Below are 12,369 nucleotides of genomic sequence, written 5' to 3'. Positions count from 1 at the left end.
TGTACACTGAGGCCATTCTAGATGACATGCAACAGCCCGGGGCAAAGTTCCCTTTCTAGAAGTCCAGACTTTAGGGCAGCCTGTGCCTGGGCGGTCTGTCTCGCACTGCCCCCTGCTGCAGGGTAGTGTTGTGGCAGCCCATGATGAAAGTCCATTTCCTGTACTGCAACACCCCCCTCCTAGAATCCTCCATGCCTGGGTTTCCCACTCCCTCCCCCCAGGTCCTGGGGCTTGAACTCAGGGCCTGGGCACTGTCCTTGGGCTTTCTCAAGGCTAGATCTCTACCACGTAAGCCACAGTACCACTTCAACCTTTTTCTGTGTATGTGGCACTAAAGAATTGAACCCAGGACTTCATGCATGCTAGGCAAGTACTCTTACCACTAGACCAAACACCCGGCCCTCTTTTACCACTTCTTTATAGCCCAAAGGCCAGTATCACAGACTAGCCACTGATAGAACAAAGTGGATACTATTCTGGACAGTGTATAGAGCACAATCCTGGGGGTGGGGTGAGGAACTGTTTTGTGTTAAATATGGTTTGGGACTTAACAGTGAGTTAGAATTACCAATTATACACTTTGCTGCTTGACCAGGCTGTAACAGGAAACCCAGGACTTACCCAGGACCAAGTTCTGTGCATCAACATCTATAAAGTTTTTGCAAACTGCAAACCGTTTTATTGCCTTGTGGGTGCCTGAATTCTGTGGGGCTGCATGAGAATCACCAGCACAGCTCCCCGTGGTTAAACAGCATGCAGTGCTGGGCAGGAGCACAGACCTCGGAGGCAGACTACCTCTACAGTACTTTATCCCTGTGCTCCTTCCACCTCTATAACCTGGGAGAAGTAACAGTATTGCACACAGGACTCTGAGACCTAAAGGAGGAAGCCCACAGAGGAGGTGAGTGAGCCCTTAAAGAGCTCTCACCACTACCACCATCTTCCAGCACAGACCACAAGAATTCACCTCAATTGAAACCTCAATTTCCTCTACCGTAAGCTTTTCCTGTCTACACAGGCCTGTGGAAATCCTGGATCCCTGAAAGACTGCAGCCCTCTTCAAGGCGAGAACACTAACACTGAAAAGCAGGCTTGAGCTCAGGAATGTAATAATTTTATTTTTAAGGACTATATACACACATATATATACACACTCATCAATATACGTATGATGTATTTTATATACATGGACTCAGGAGCCCTTTAAGGGCAGTATCAAAAGCTACTGAGAAGTTATTCTATAAGGGTAAAGTGTGGAAAACAACAAAGGAAGGTCTAGGGTGGAACTCCACAGGGACGTACATGGATATAGGTCTTCACGGTACAAAACAGGAAGCTTCCGTCTCCTTCTGCCCTTCTAGGGTAGAGTCCTCAGGGTAGTATCCCTCCTTGGTCATGGAAGATGTTCAGGCTGTGGCACAAGACTGTGAAGGGGAGAGAGAAGGAGCAACCAAAAGGCACTGTGGTCGTTTGCAACAGCTTTGCTACAACCCCAACATGGTCCTCCTCCCACAGTGGAAAGCACTGGGCCTCCATCGCCAACTTATGCAACGGCTTCAATCTTCCAGCCTCACATGAACATCAGAAAGATCCTCTGTGCCTTCCAGCTTCAGATTCTGAGGAAAGATGAAGAAACACATGGACTTTGCTATCGTGAGAATAGGAAACATGAAAGAACCATGAATCAAATACTGAGGTAGCAAGGTAGTAACTACAAAGAATAGGCTTGTCTCATGAAGAAAACTATGGGCTGGGACATGACTCAAGTAGAAAAGCATAAGGCCCTGAGATCAAATCCCAGTGCCACCAAAGAGAGACAGAGAGAGGAAAAAAAAAGATCATGGCAAATGTAATTGACCTGAGATGCGGGGGGGGGGGGGGTCAGCAGGAGGCACAGCACATATACACTAACCTGTCCACATGCACCTCCTCCAGGCACTCCACTGCCCTCCAGCTCCAACTCTTCTACCTAACATCCACTTGCTACCTCACCCCAACCCCAGGCAACTGTTTCTCTTGGAGCTAAACAGCTGTCAGAAGCCTTGCTGAGCAAAGATCCTTTCTTGCCACCACTGCCCTGCCCCTACTTTGCAGTGGAGGTGGATGAGACATGCTGGTGGTGAACTCTCTTCCACTCTCTTCCTAACACACCTTCCCGCACTGCTAGATGAAGAGCTCTTCACACCTGGCAGAGTTTTTTCCAGATCAGATTCTTTTTGTTGGTGGTGGTGCTAGTGGTTATGGGGCTTGAACTTGGGGCCTGGGTTTAGCTCAAGGCTAGTGCTCTACCATCCTGAGCCACTGTGCATGGATAATTGGAGATGAGTCTCATAGACTTTTCTGCCTCGGCTGGCTTTAAACTGTGATCCACAGATCTCAGCCTCCTGAGTAGCACCCAGCTGTATACAAAATGGCTTAAAGCAAGAAGTACTCTCTTTTGTTGATACATGCTGTTTGAGTTTAAGATTGAAGACTGTGGTAGTAAATTGCCTTAAGTCTCTGGTAATGCCTAACAAAACTTCAATGTAAGCCGGGCACAGTGGCTCACGCCTATAATCCTAGCTACTAGGGAGGCTGAGATCTGAGGATAGCAGTTCAAAGCCAACCCAGGCACTACAAAGCTAAAGAGTTCAAGGACAGTGCCCAGGCCCAGAGTTCAAGCCCCACGACTGGGGAAAAGAAAAAAAGTTTCAGTATAATTAAAATGATTTGGGATTTATATACAGTGCCTATTCAAACAAACAAATAAAACCCCCTATGTTCTTGGAGCCCAATGGAGAACATGGCAGCCCACCAGGGGAGGAGTCACTCCTTTACTTCCACCCCAGGCCAGTCCTCTACTGCAGAGGCCCAAGTTCTTTTGTGGAAACACTAAAGGACACTAAGTGCCTGGCAATATTCAAGTGAGAGCTGGTTGCTCTCACTGCTGTACCCTGGGTGGTACCAAAACGATTGTGAGAGGCTGGGAGTGTGGCCTAGTGGGAGAATGCTTGCCTAGCATTCATGAAGCCCTGTGTTGGATTCCTCAGTACCACATAGACAGAAAAAGCCAGAAGCAGTGCTGTGGCTCAAGTGGCAGAGCGCTAACCTTGAGAAAAGTGTCCAAGCCCCAGGACTGGACAAAAAAAAAAAAATTTACTAGGGAATTCATCTATTTGTGTGAAATATGTAAATATGCAAGTCTAACTACTTTATGGGCTGTGTACTATTATGTAACCGTAGCAGTATAATTTAAAATAACCAATAATTGTACACGACAGTAAATGTTCTCAACTTTTATTTTTAGCAGTAATCAGGACTAAGCCTTTACAACTGTTCAATCACTTGAGCTATACCTTTAGGCCTGTTTTTTGCTGGTTACTTTGGAGATGGAGTCTAATAAGCTTTTCTTCTAGGATTATCCTTGAACTGTGAGCTCCAGATCTCAGCCTCTTAGGTAGACAGGATTACAGGAGTCACCAGCATCTGGTTCTCATTTGTTTCTCAAGTTACTCTTATACTACAATGCCAGTGTATGTATGTATGTTAAGATTGGTTTGGCTAAATATTCCAGAGTAAATCCTAGTATAATATATCATATATTGCTGAACATTTTCTCCCCCCCCCCTTTTTTTTGGCCCGTTCTGGGGCACTGTCCTTGGACTTTCCTCAAGCCTAGAGCTCTACCACTTGAGCCTCAGCACCACTTCCGGCTTTTTTCTATGTATGTGGTACCGAGGAATCGAACCCGGGTCTTCATGCATGCTAGGCAAGCACTTTAACCACTAGGCCAAACTCCCGGCCCCAATTTTTTGCTAGTTTTGAGACAGGGACTCACTATGTAGCTCAGGCTAAAAACCTTGCAATACTCCCCATGTCCTGAGTGCCAGATTACAGGCATGTGATATCAAGTGGGGCAAAGTCACTCCAAGGCATTCCATGAGCCATTTTTGCTTTCATTATTTCCAAAATTGTGTTCTATACATTATGTATAGTCCATGGAAAATCAGGTAAAAAGTTCCACTGAACTGACGGGAAAAAAAGCACAGTTGAACACTCCCTCCCACCGTACCCATAACCTACCTTTTCATTGGCTAAATGCAGGAGGCAAGCAAAAGCCAGAGGTACAGAGAGATTCTTAGCCATGAGGGGAGGCAGGCTGGAAACAAAGGGGCAAATTTTGAGTAAGTTATTACAATTTGAAGAACAAAGACTCTTTCATCAACCATGTAATATATATATATATATAATGCGTATATATTATATATATGTATATATACATATATGTGATATACATACCTATATTATACAATATGCATATATTACATATACACACACAATAACTAGACCAATGAGAAACAAAGAAATACTTCAGATGCACTTTTTTTTTTGGGGGGGGGGGGTTCAGTCCTGGGGCTTGAACTTAGGACTTGGACACTGTCCCTGGATACTTTTTGCTTAAGGATAGCACTCCACCACTTGAGCCACAGAACTACTTCCAGCTTTTTCTGAGTATGTGGTGCCAAGAAATCGAACCCAGAGCTTTGTGCATGCTAGGCGAACACTCTACCACTAAGCTACACACTCTGCTCTGCCCCTTCAGATGCCTTTTTTTTTTTTTTTTTGCCAGTCCTAGAGCTTGAACTCAGGGGCTGAACACTGTCTTCGGCCTTTCTCAAAGCTAGTACTCTACCACTTGAGCCTCAGCACCAATTCTGGCTTTTTTCTATGTATGTGGTACCGAGGAATCGAACCCCGGTCCTGGTGCATGCTAGGCAGGCAGGCATTCTACCACTAAGCCAAAGTCCCAGCCCTCTTCAGATGCATTTTATAGACAAGTTTGATCAGTTTCATATTTAAATTTAAATACCTCCTATTCTATTTCAGGCATTGGCACAAAGTAATCAATTTTTGTTGCCATTGTATTTTTTTGGCATTACTGCGGTTTGAACTCAGAGCTTTGTGCTTGCTTAATAGGTACTCTAGCACTTAAGCCTTGCCCACAGCCCTTCTTTTATGCTTTGTCTCACTGTATAGCCCAGGTTGGTCTCAAAGTTGTGATTCTACCTATTTCATATGAAGATAAAACAAACTGATACAAGCATTACTTATATAAAGCAGGCCTCCAACAACAGGCCCATCATACTAGCAACCCTTGTTGGGCATTCTTAGCCACGGACCAGGGAGAGACAGCTGCCCACCCTGAGTTTCCCAGCACTTACTTCTTCTGGAGATCCTTCATGACCCTACTAAGCACTTTCCCATCCGCTACCTTCACTGAAGGCTCTTCCTTGCCATCTTCACCGTGCTTTGCCTGAGAAAAGAAGCATATCTATAGGTTGGACATTTTAAGCTGGTTCATGTCTGAATGAACAACAGAAATTTACCAAACTGTATTTCAATTAAAACAACAACAACAACAAAACGTTAGGAGCTGGGAGTTTTGCCTAGTGGTAGAGTACCTGCCTAGCATACACGAAGAACCAGTTTTGATTCCTCGGTACCAGATACATATAAAAAAGCCACAAGTGGTGCTGTGGCTCTAGCCTTGAGAAAGACCAAGGACAGTCAGTACGCAGGCCCTGAATTCAAGCCCCAGACCGGCAAAAAAAAGTTAGTACCAGGCGCTGGTCGCTCATGCCTGCAATGCTAGTTACTCAGAAGGCTGAGATCTAAGGGACGAAGTTTCAAGCCAGCCCAGGCAGGAAAGTCTGTGAGACTCTTTATCTCTAATTAAGTACCAAAAAGCTGGAAGTGGAGATGTGTCCCTGTGTCTCTCTGCACTTAAGGCTAGAGCTCCTCCCACTTGAGCCCCAGCACTACTTCTAGCATTTTCTATTCATGTGGTACTGAGGAATCAAACCCAGGGCTTCATATGCATTGCTAGGCAAGCACTCTACCACTAAACCACATTCCCAGCCTCTAAACTTCTGTGTTTGCATCTATTTAACTATTTCCTTTGTGGATAGGCACACATGCACATGCCTGCACATTCATTAGTCCTGGGGCTTGAACTTGGGGCCTGAGCTGATTTTCTCAAGACTAGTGTTCTACCACTGATCCAGAGCTCCACTTCTGGAGTTTTTGTTTTGTTTTGTAATTAATTGGAGATAAGTTTCACAAACTTTTCCTGCATGTGCTGGCTTCAAACCACTATCCTCAGATCTTAGCTTCATGAATAGCTAGGATTACAGGCATGGAGCCACCAGCCCCTGGCCTTGACTATTTTCTAATGAAGTCTCGTTATGTAGCCCATGCTGGCCTCCTAGTGTGATCTTCCTGCCTTACCCTAAGTACTGGGATTATAACCATGTACCATAAGCCTGACTGAGTTTTTTAATTTTGTGATAGTCCTGCTATGTAGGCTGGCCTTGAACTCCTTATCTTCCTTCCTGTGCCTCCCAAATTCTGAGACTACAGGTATATACCATATCCTCAATTCACTTTCTACTCCATCTCATTTTATCCTTTTATTTTTATTTTATTCTTGAAATGATTATAAAGGGATTAGAATTATATTTATCAGGTAATGGGTACATTATTTCTTCAACATTATTACCCTTTCCCATATTTTTCTCCCGCTTCTCTTCTCCCCATTCCCCCCCTCTTTTTTTTAAGATAGTCTCACTATAGCCCATCCTAGATTAGAATTCATATAGTCCATTCTGCCTCAGCCTCCTAAATGTTGAAAATATAGTTGTGCATCACTAACCCTGGCTCTTCATCTTTTTTTATTATTATTTTTATTTACTTATTTTTGCCAGTCCTAGGGCTTGAACTCAGGGCCTGGGCACTGTCTTTGAGCTTTCTCAAGGCTAGTGCTCTATCATGTGAGCCACAGCACCACTTCCAGTTTTAGGAATTAAACCCAGAGCTTCATGCATGCTAGAATACTCTACCACGAGGCTACACTCCTAGCCCTTCCCTTTTAAAAATTAGGTGGGTTTTTTTGTTGCTGTTGTTTGTTTTTTGTGTTGTTTGTTTTTTTCCCCAGAGCTGAGGATTGAATTCAGGGCCTTGCACTTGGCAGGCAAGTACTCTTCCACTGAGCTAAGTTCCCAACCCCTAGATCATTTTTCTTTTATCTGCATCTCATTTTGTTATACTTAACCAGATCCAATGAATGTGAATATTATTTCAATCTCTCTCTCTCTTTTCTTTTTGGTGCTATCAGAATTTGAACTGAGGACTTAACACTTCCTGGGAAAGTATTCTACCACCTGAGCTTTGCCTCTAGCCAATGTTATTCATTACTTTTGAGACATGGTCTCACTTTTCCCTGGTATAGACTGGACCTTGATCTTCCTATTTACTATTTCTACTATAACTGGAATGAAAGGTATGCATCATCATAACCAGCTTATAGTTTTGATCTTTAGTGTTCCCCAAAGATCCGCATGTTAAAGGACTAGAGTATACCTGGCAGTACTAGGAGGAGGTGATAAACCTTTAAGCAGTAGGCCCACGAGGGGTCTCCAGGCTATGAAAGTGTACTCTTGAAGGAGATACCAAGACCCAGTGCCCTGTTCTGTATCCTTTCACATTTTGCCATGAAGTGTATGACTTGGCATCACCCTGTACTTCTGCTATCATATATCATCAAGGACCAAATCAATGAGGCCAACCCATCATGGAGTGAAATTTCTAAAACTGTGAGTCAAAATAAGCAAATACCTAGTTAGCTCAGGTATTTGTTAAAGTAACAAAACTCAGTCACTGGGCCGGGAGTGCGGCTTAGTGGTAGAGTGCTCACCTAGCATGCATGAAGCACTGGGTTCGATTCCTCAGTATCAACATAGAAAAAGCTGGAAGTGGTGCTGTGGTTCAAGTGGTAGAATATTAGCCTTGAGAAAGCCCAAGGACAGTGTGAGTTCAAGCCCCAGCACTAGCAAAACAACAACAACATAAAAACCTTAGACACTGGCATTTTCTTTGATACACCCAAGACTACATATTTAAGTTCCTTAAATGTTTCTTGAGTTTTTACTACTCAGCCAGAAGGTGTTAAGAGTAGTTAAGTTTGTAAAGCTCAGAACATTTTTTGAGCAGGAAGGGTCTAAAAGAAGAATGCATCTAGTCAGTTAAGAATTCCATTAAATGGGAAAAAGTTAATCAGTCTTACCTGATCTGAAGAAGAAAAAATATAACAACACAATTGTTTTCCCACTACTTTTCTACTGAGAATACATACCCCAAATCAGAACTATTAAATCAAAGGGCTTTTTATTTTTATTTTTTTTCTTTTGGCCAGTCCTGGGGCTTGAACTCAAGGCCTGGGCACTGTCCTTGGGATTTCTCAAGGCTCTATCACTTGAGCTGCAGCACCACTTCTGGCTTTTACTGTATATGTGGTACCAAAGAATCGAACCTAGGGCTTCATGCATGCAAGGCAAACACTCTACATCTAGGCTACACTCTTGGCCTGGTTTTTTAATTTTTATGGCACTTGAGCTATAGTTATCATTTATTCCAAAAATTAAATTGCTATCAGCAAGGGGTTGGATAAGTACTTCAAATATTCCTCATTTCTTTCTTTCTTTTTTTTTCCCCACCAGGTATGTGGTACCAAGGAATCGAACGTGGATCTTTGTGCATGCTAGGAAAGCACTCTACCACTAAAACAAACTCCCAGCCTCATTCCTATAGTGAACAACTACTGTCATTTAAAAGCAGTATAGAAATGCTTTCATTTGTGTATTTTCATCACCAGTAATGCTAAATGCTGTCTGAGGCACTTGTTTGCCATTTGTGTCACCTTAGATGTGACCTACATTAGGTGCACTTCTCTTAAAGATGGCATACACTGAGATGTGAGAATATTCAGCACACTGAGGCATTGTGGAACTGCAGACATCGCCTCCCCACCCGCCCACACACTGGGCACCATCACCTACCTCAGCACTTGCATCCTTTCTGGAAAAATCTGTCAACAAACTCCACATGTTCTGCTTCAACTTTTTCATGTCCATCTTTTTGGCAGTCTTGGCATAATGAATTTCAATTTTATTTACCTGAAATAGTACATAACAAAGCAAAACTAAGCAGAAGGAAAACCATTTACTATTGACTTTTCTAAAAAGAAAAGGCTGGAGTTAAAATAAAGAATTCAGTTTCTCAGATGGAATTATGGAGCTCTCTTTGGAAATACTGAGACTCATGAAAAATCTAGTTTTTTGAGTGTCTTGGACATTGAGTCAAGGTATTGCTATGTATCCCAAACTAGCCTCCAACTTTCAATCTTTCTGCTTCAGCCCCTTGAGGGCTAGCATTTTGCATTTCTTTTTGATTAGGAATAATCTCCATCAAAGCTAACTTGGAGGTCTAGTGTGTAAAAATAGACAGATAAAAGAATAGTAAAGCATCAGGCCTGCTACCTGGTATGGAAAAAAACAAACAAAAACATGCTTAATGCATGGTAATTTAACATGAACTGAACCTGGCCAACAATTCTCAAAGCCACATAGCCACCCCTGCAATAGCGTATACAGCTGGGTTTTTGTTGTTGTTGTTGTTTTGTGTGTGCCAGTCCTGGGGCTTGAACTCACGACTTGGAAACTGTGCTTGAACACATTTTGCTCAAGGCTAGCACTCTATCACTTTAGCCACAGCACCACTTCCAGCTTTTTTTTGTGTATGTGGTATCAAGGAATCAAACCCAGGACTTCATGCATGCTAAGCAAGCACTCTATGGCTATGCTCCCCGCCTTTTTTTTTTGCCAGTCATGGTGCTTGAACTCTGGGTCTGAGCTCTTCAGCTCAAGGCTACCAACCTACCCCATGAGCCACAGTGCCACTTCCCATTTTCTGGTAGTTCATTGCAAATAAGAGTCGCCCAGACCTAAGTGCAGGGGCTGGCTTTGAACCACAATCCTTAGTGGCTATGATTATAGGGGTGAGCCACTGGTGTCCAGCTCAAAAATAAATTTTTTAAAATATATTTTTCATTGTAATTAATAGAAGGGTTACATGGTATTTGCCAGATAAATGGTGCCTTAATTCCCACACATTGATACCCTTTCACATGTCGTGGTCCCCATTTCCCTTCCCCCCTCCCCACCCCTCATCTTGTTTTCCCCTGTTCCCTATCCAATTTCAGATAACCAAATACAATTATATCCGATATATCAGGTAACAAAGTGAGATAGTGTAACAATATGAAATAACCAAGGGACAGTAGAAGTGATGAGAGATAACATAGTGCCTTAAGAATAACAATGATTAATTATATTAATTATATACCATTTTCTGGTAGTTCATTGCAAATAAGAGTCTCACAGACCTAAGTGCAGGGGCTGGCTTTGAACCACAATCCTCAGTGGCTAGGATTATAGAGGTGAGCCACTGGTGTCCAGCTCAAAAATAAATTTTTATAAAAATAAAAGTGTATAGACCTTCTATACAATCCTACCATACCACTACTGGGCATCTACCCTGAGCATAGCCCAGGATATGATAAGGACACCTGCTCAGCCATGCTCATCACAATAGCCAAGCGATGGGAATAACCCAGATGCCCTACTGCAGATGAATGGATACAAAAAATACAATGGAATTCTACACAGTCAACAGACAAGATAAAATAATGGCATGTGCTGGGAAGTGGATGAAACTAGAGCAAATCAAGTTGAGTGATATAAGCCAAGACCCAAGGAAGAAAAGGTGTATGGTCCCCTTGATATGTGGATATTAGATTCAAACAGTACAATAGCAATGACTCAATACTTGGGTACCCAAGGTTAAGGGCATGGTCTTGGAGATATAAATGTAACTACACAGACATAAAAATCTATTATATCTATAGATATAATGTTATATTTTATAGAATGATATGGATTTATGACATACAAACCCTCAGCCTAATTTTAATTATGTTCTAAAATCTATGTGCCAGTGATTGCATAGATATTCCCATCTTGAATACTTGTTTGTTAAACATGACATTTGAAATAGGATATAAAAATCAGTGTTAATTGAATCTCTAAATAAACAAATAAAAGTGTGCCAGGTGCAGTGACTTATGGCTGGAATGCCAACTACTCAGAAAATAGACTGGGAGGATCAGTCTGAAGCTAGCTAAAGCAAAAAGTTACTAAGATCATCTTTGGTGGTCTTTACTTCCTTTCTCCTATATGGGGTGCAGAAGTATTTTTCTCTTTTTCCTCTTTCCCCCTTCTACAACCCTGTTATACTAAAATAAATTCTTAATCACAAAAAACAACAATAATAACAATAAAAACCCTTAAAAGTATTAAAGCTGGGAGCATGGGCTAGTAGCAGAGTGCTTGCCTTAGTATGCATGAAAACCCGGTTCAATTCCTTAGGACCAAATACATAGAAAAAAGCCAGAAGTGCTGCTAAGGCTCTAGCCTTGAGAAAATCTAAGGACAGTGCTCAGGCCCTGAACTTAAGCCCAGGACTGGAAAAAAAAAAAAAAAAAAAAAAAAAGAAAAAGAAAAAAAAAGGGGGGGAGGGATGGGGTGGGGGGGGAGCGTAATGGGTACCAAGACATGTGAAAGGGTATCAATGTATGTGAATTAATTCACCTTCTATCTGGCAAATATCATGTAACCCTTTTATTAATTACAATAATAAAAAAAAAAGCCTAGCTGGGCATTGTGGCTCACACCTATAATCCTAGCTACTCAAGAAGCTGAGATCTGAGGATCAAGGATCAAAGCCAGCCCAGGCACAAAAGGACCTGAGACCCTTACCTCCAACTAACCTCTAGAAAATGGGAAGCAAGGTTTGGCTCAAGGGTAGGGTGATAGCCTTGAGCTGAAGAGCTCAGGGACAGCACCCAGGCTGAGTTCAAGCCCCATAACCCACCAAAAAAACCTAAAGCAAAAAGGACTAGAGGAATGGCTCAAGAAGTCGAGCACTTGCCTAGTAAGCACAAGGCCCTGAGTTCAAGCTTCAGTAAGAGCTGACAAGGAGGCAAGTTAAACGGATTTCACCCACAATTTCATCTGCTTCATTCTTACCTTCTGAGGCTCAGCCACCAGGTTTGATTCCCCATATGTGGTGATATCTATTCCTTCATTTGCAGGAGTGTCACCATTCTCTTGTGCTGTCTTTGGTGTATGGCAGGGATACGATGTGACGTCAAAGGTCCCAACTGGTCCCTCAAACAGATTGTCTGCCTCTTCACTATCACTGTCAGCAGCCTGGACAAGGAAACAGCTCTTCAAGTTTGGCAGAGGCTATCAGGTCTTAGAAACATCCCTGCAACAGACTCGAAGTGTAAAGTGTACAAGGCAAGAACAGACCATCTGAGAGTCTGTTAATCTGAAACTCATTGAGTCACACCAAGATGGATTTTTTTTTCATTTCTTCCTGTTTCTCATGAGCCTTACTAAGTATCTGTTATTATCCCCAGCCCTGTAAAGCAGA

At 42.6% G+C, this 12,369-nt stretch overlaps 1 protein-coding gene across 1 annotated transcript in view; it reads right to left on the bottom strand.

The window, feature by feature from the left end:
• Positions 1-1,105: 1,105 nt before the first annotated feature.
• Ncaph (non-SMC condensin I complex subunit H) overlaps positions 1,106-12,369 on the bottom strand; it is a 37,536-nt gene continuing 26,272 nt past the window's right edge. The window contains exons 14-18 of the mRNA XM_090336105.1: positions 11,961-12,143; positions 8,874-8,990; positions 5,202-5,293; positions 4,063-4,138; positions 1,106-1,616 (exon numbers count right to left, since the gene is read on the bottom strand). Of these exons, the coding sequence (XP_090192231.1) occupies positions 1,557-1,616; positions 4,063-4,138; positions 5,202-5,293; positions 8,874-8,990; positions 11,961-12,143 (528 nt within the window). The 3' untranslated portion in view covers positions 1,106-1,556. The remainder of the gene's footprint in view (positions 1,617-4,062; positions 4,139-5,201; positions 5,294-8,873; positions 8,991-11,960; positions 12,144-12,369) is intronic.

Source organism: Megascapheus bottae, chromosome 7 (genome assembly GCF_031878675.1).
Source record: "Megascapheus bottae isolate mThoBot1 chromosome 7, mThoBot2.hap1, whole genome shotgun sequence".
In the NCBI taxonomy this organism is placed as follows: Eukaryota; Metazoa; Chordata; class Mammalia; order Rodentia; family Geomyidae; genus Megascapheus; species Megascapheus bottae.
This window is presented reverse-complemented; position numbering and strand designations above follow the sequence as displayed.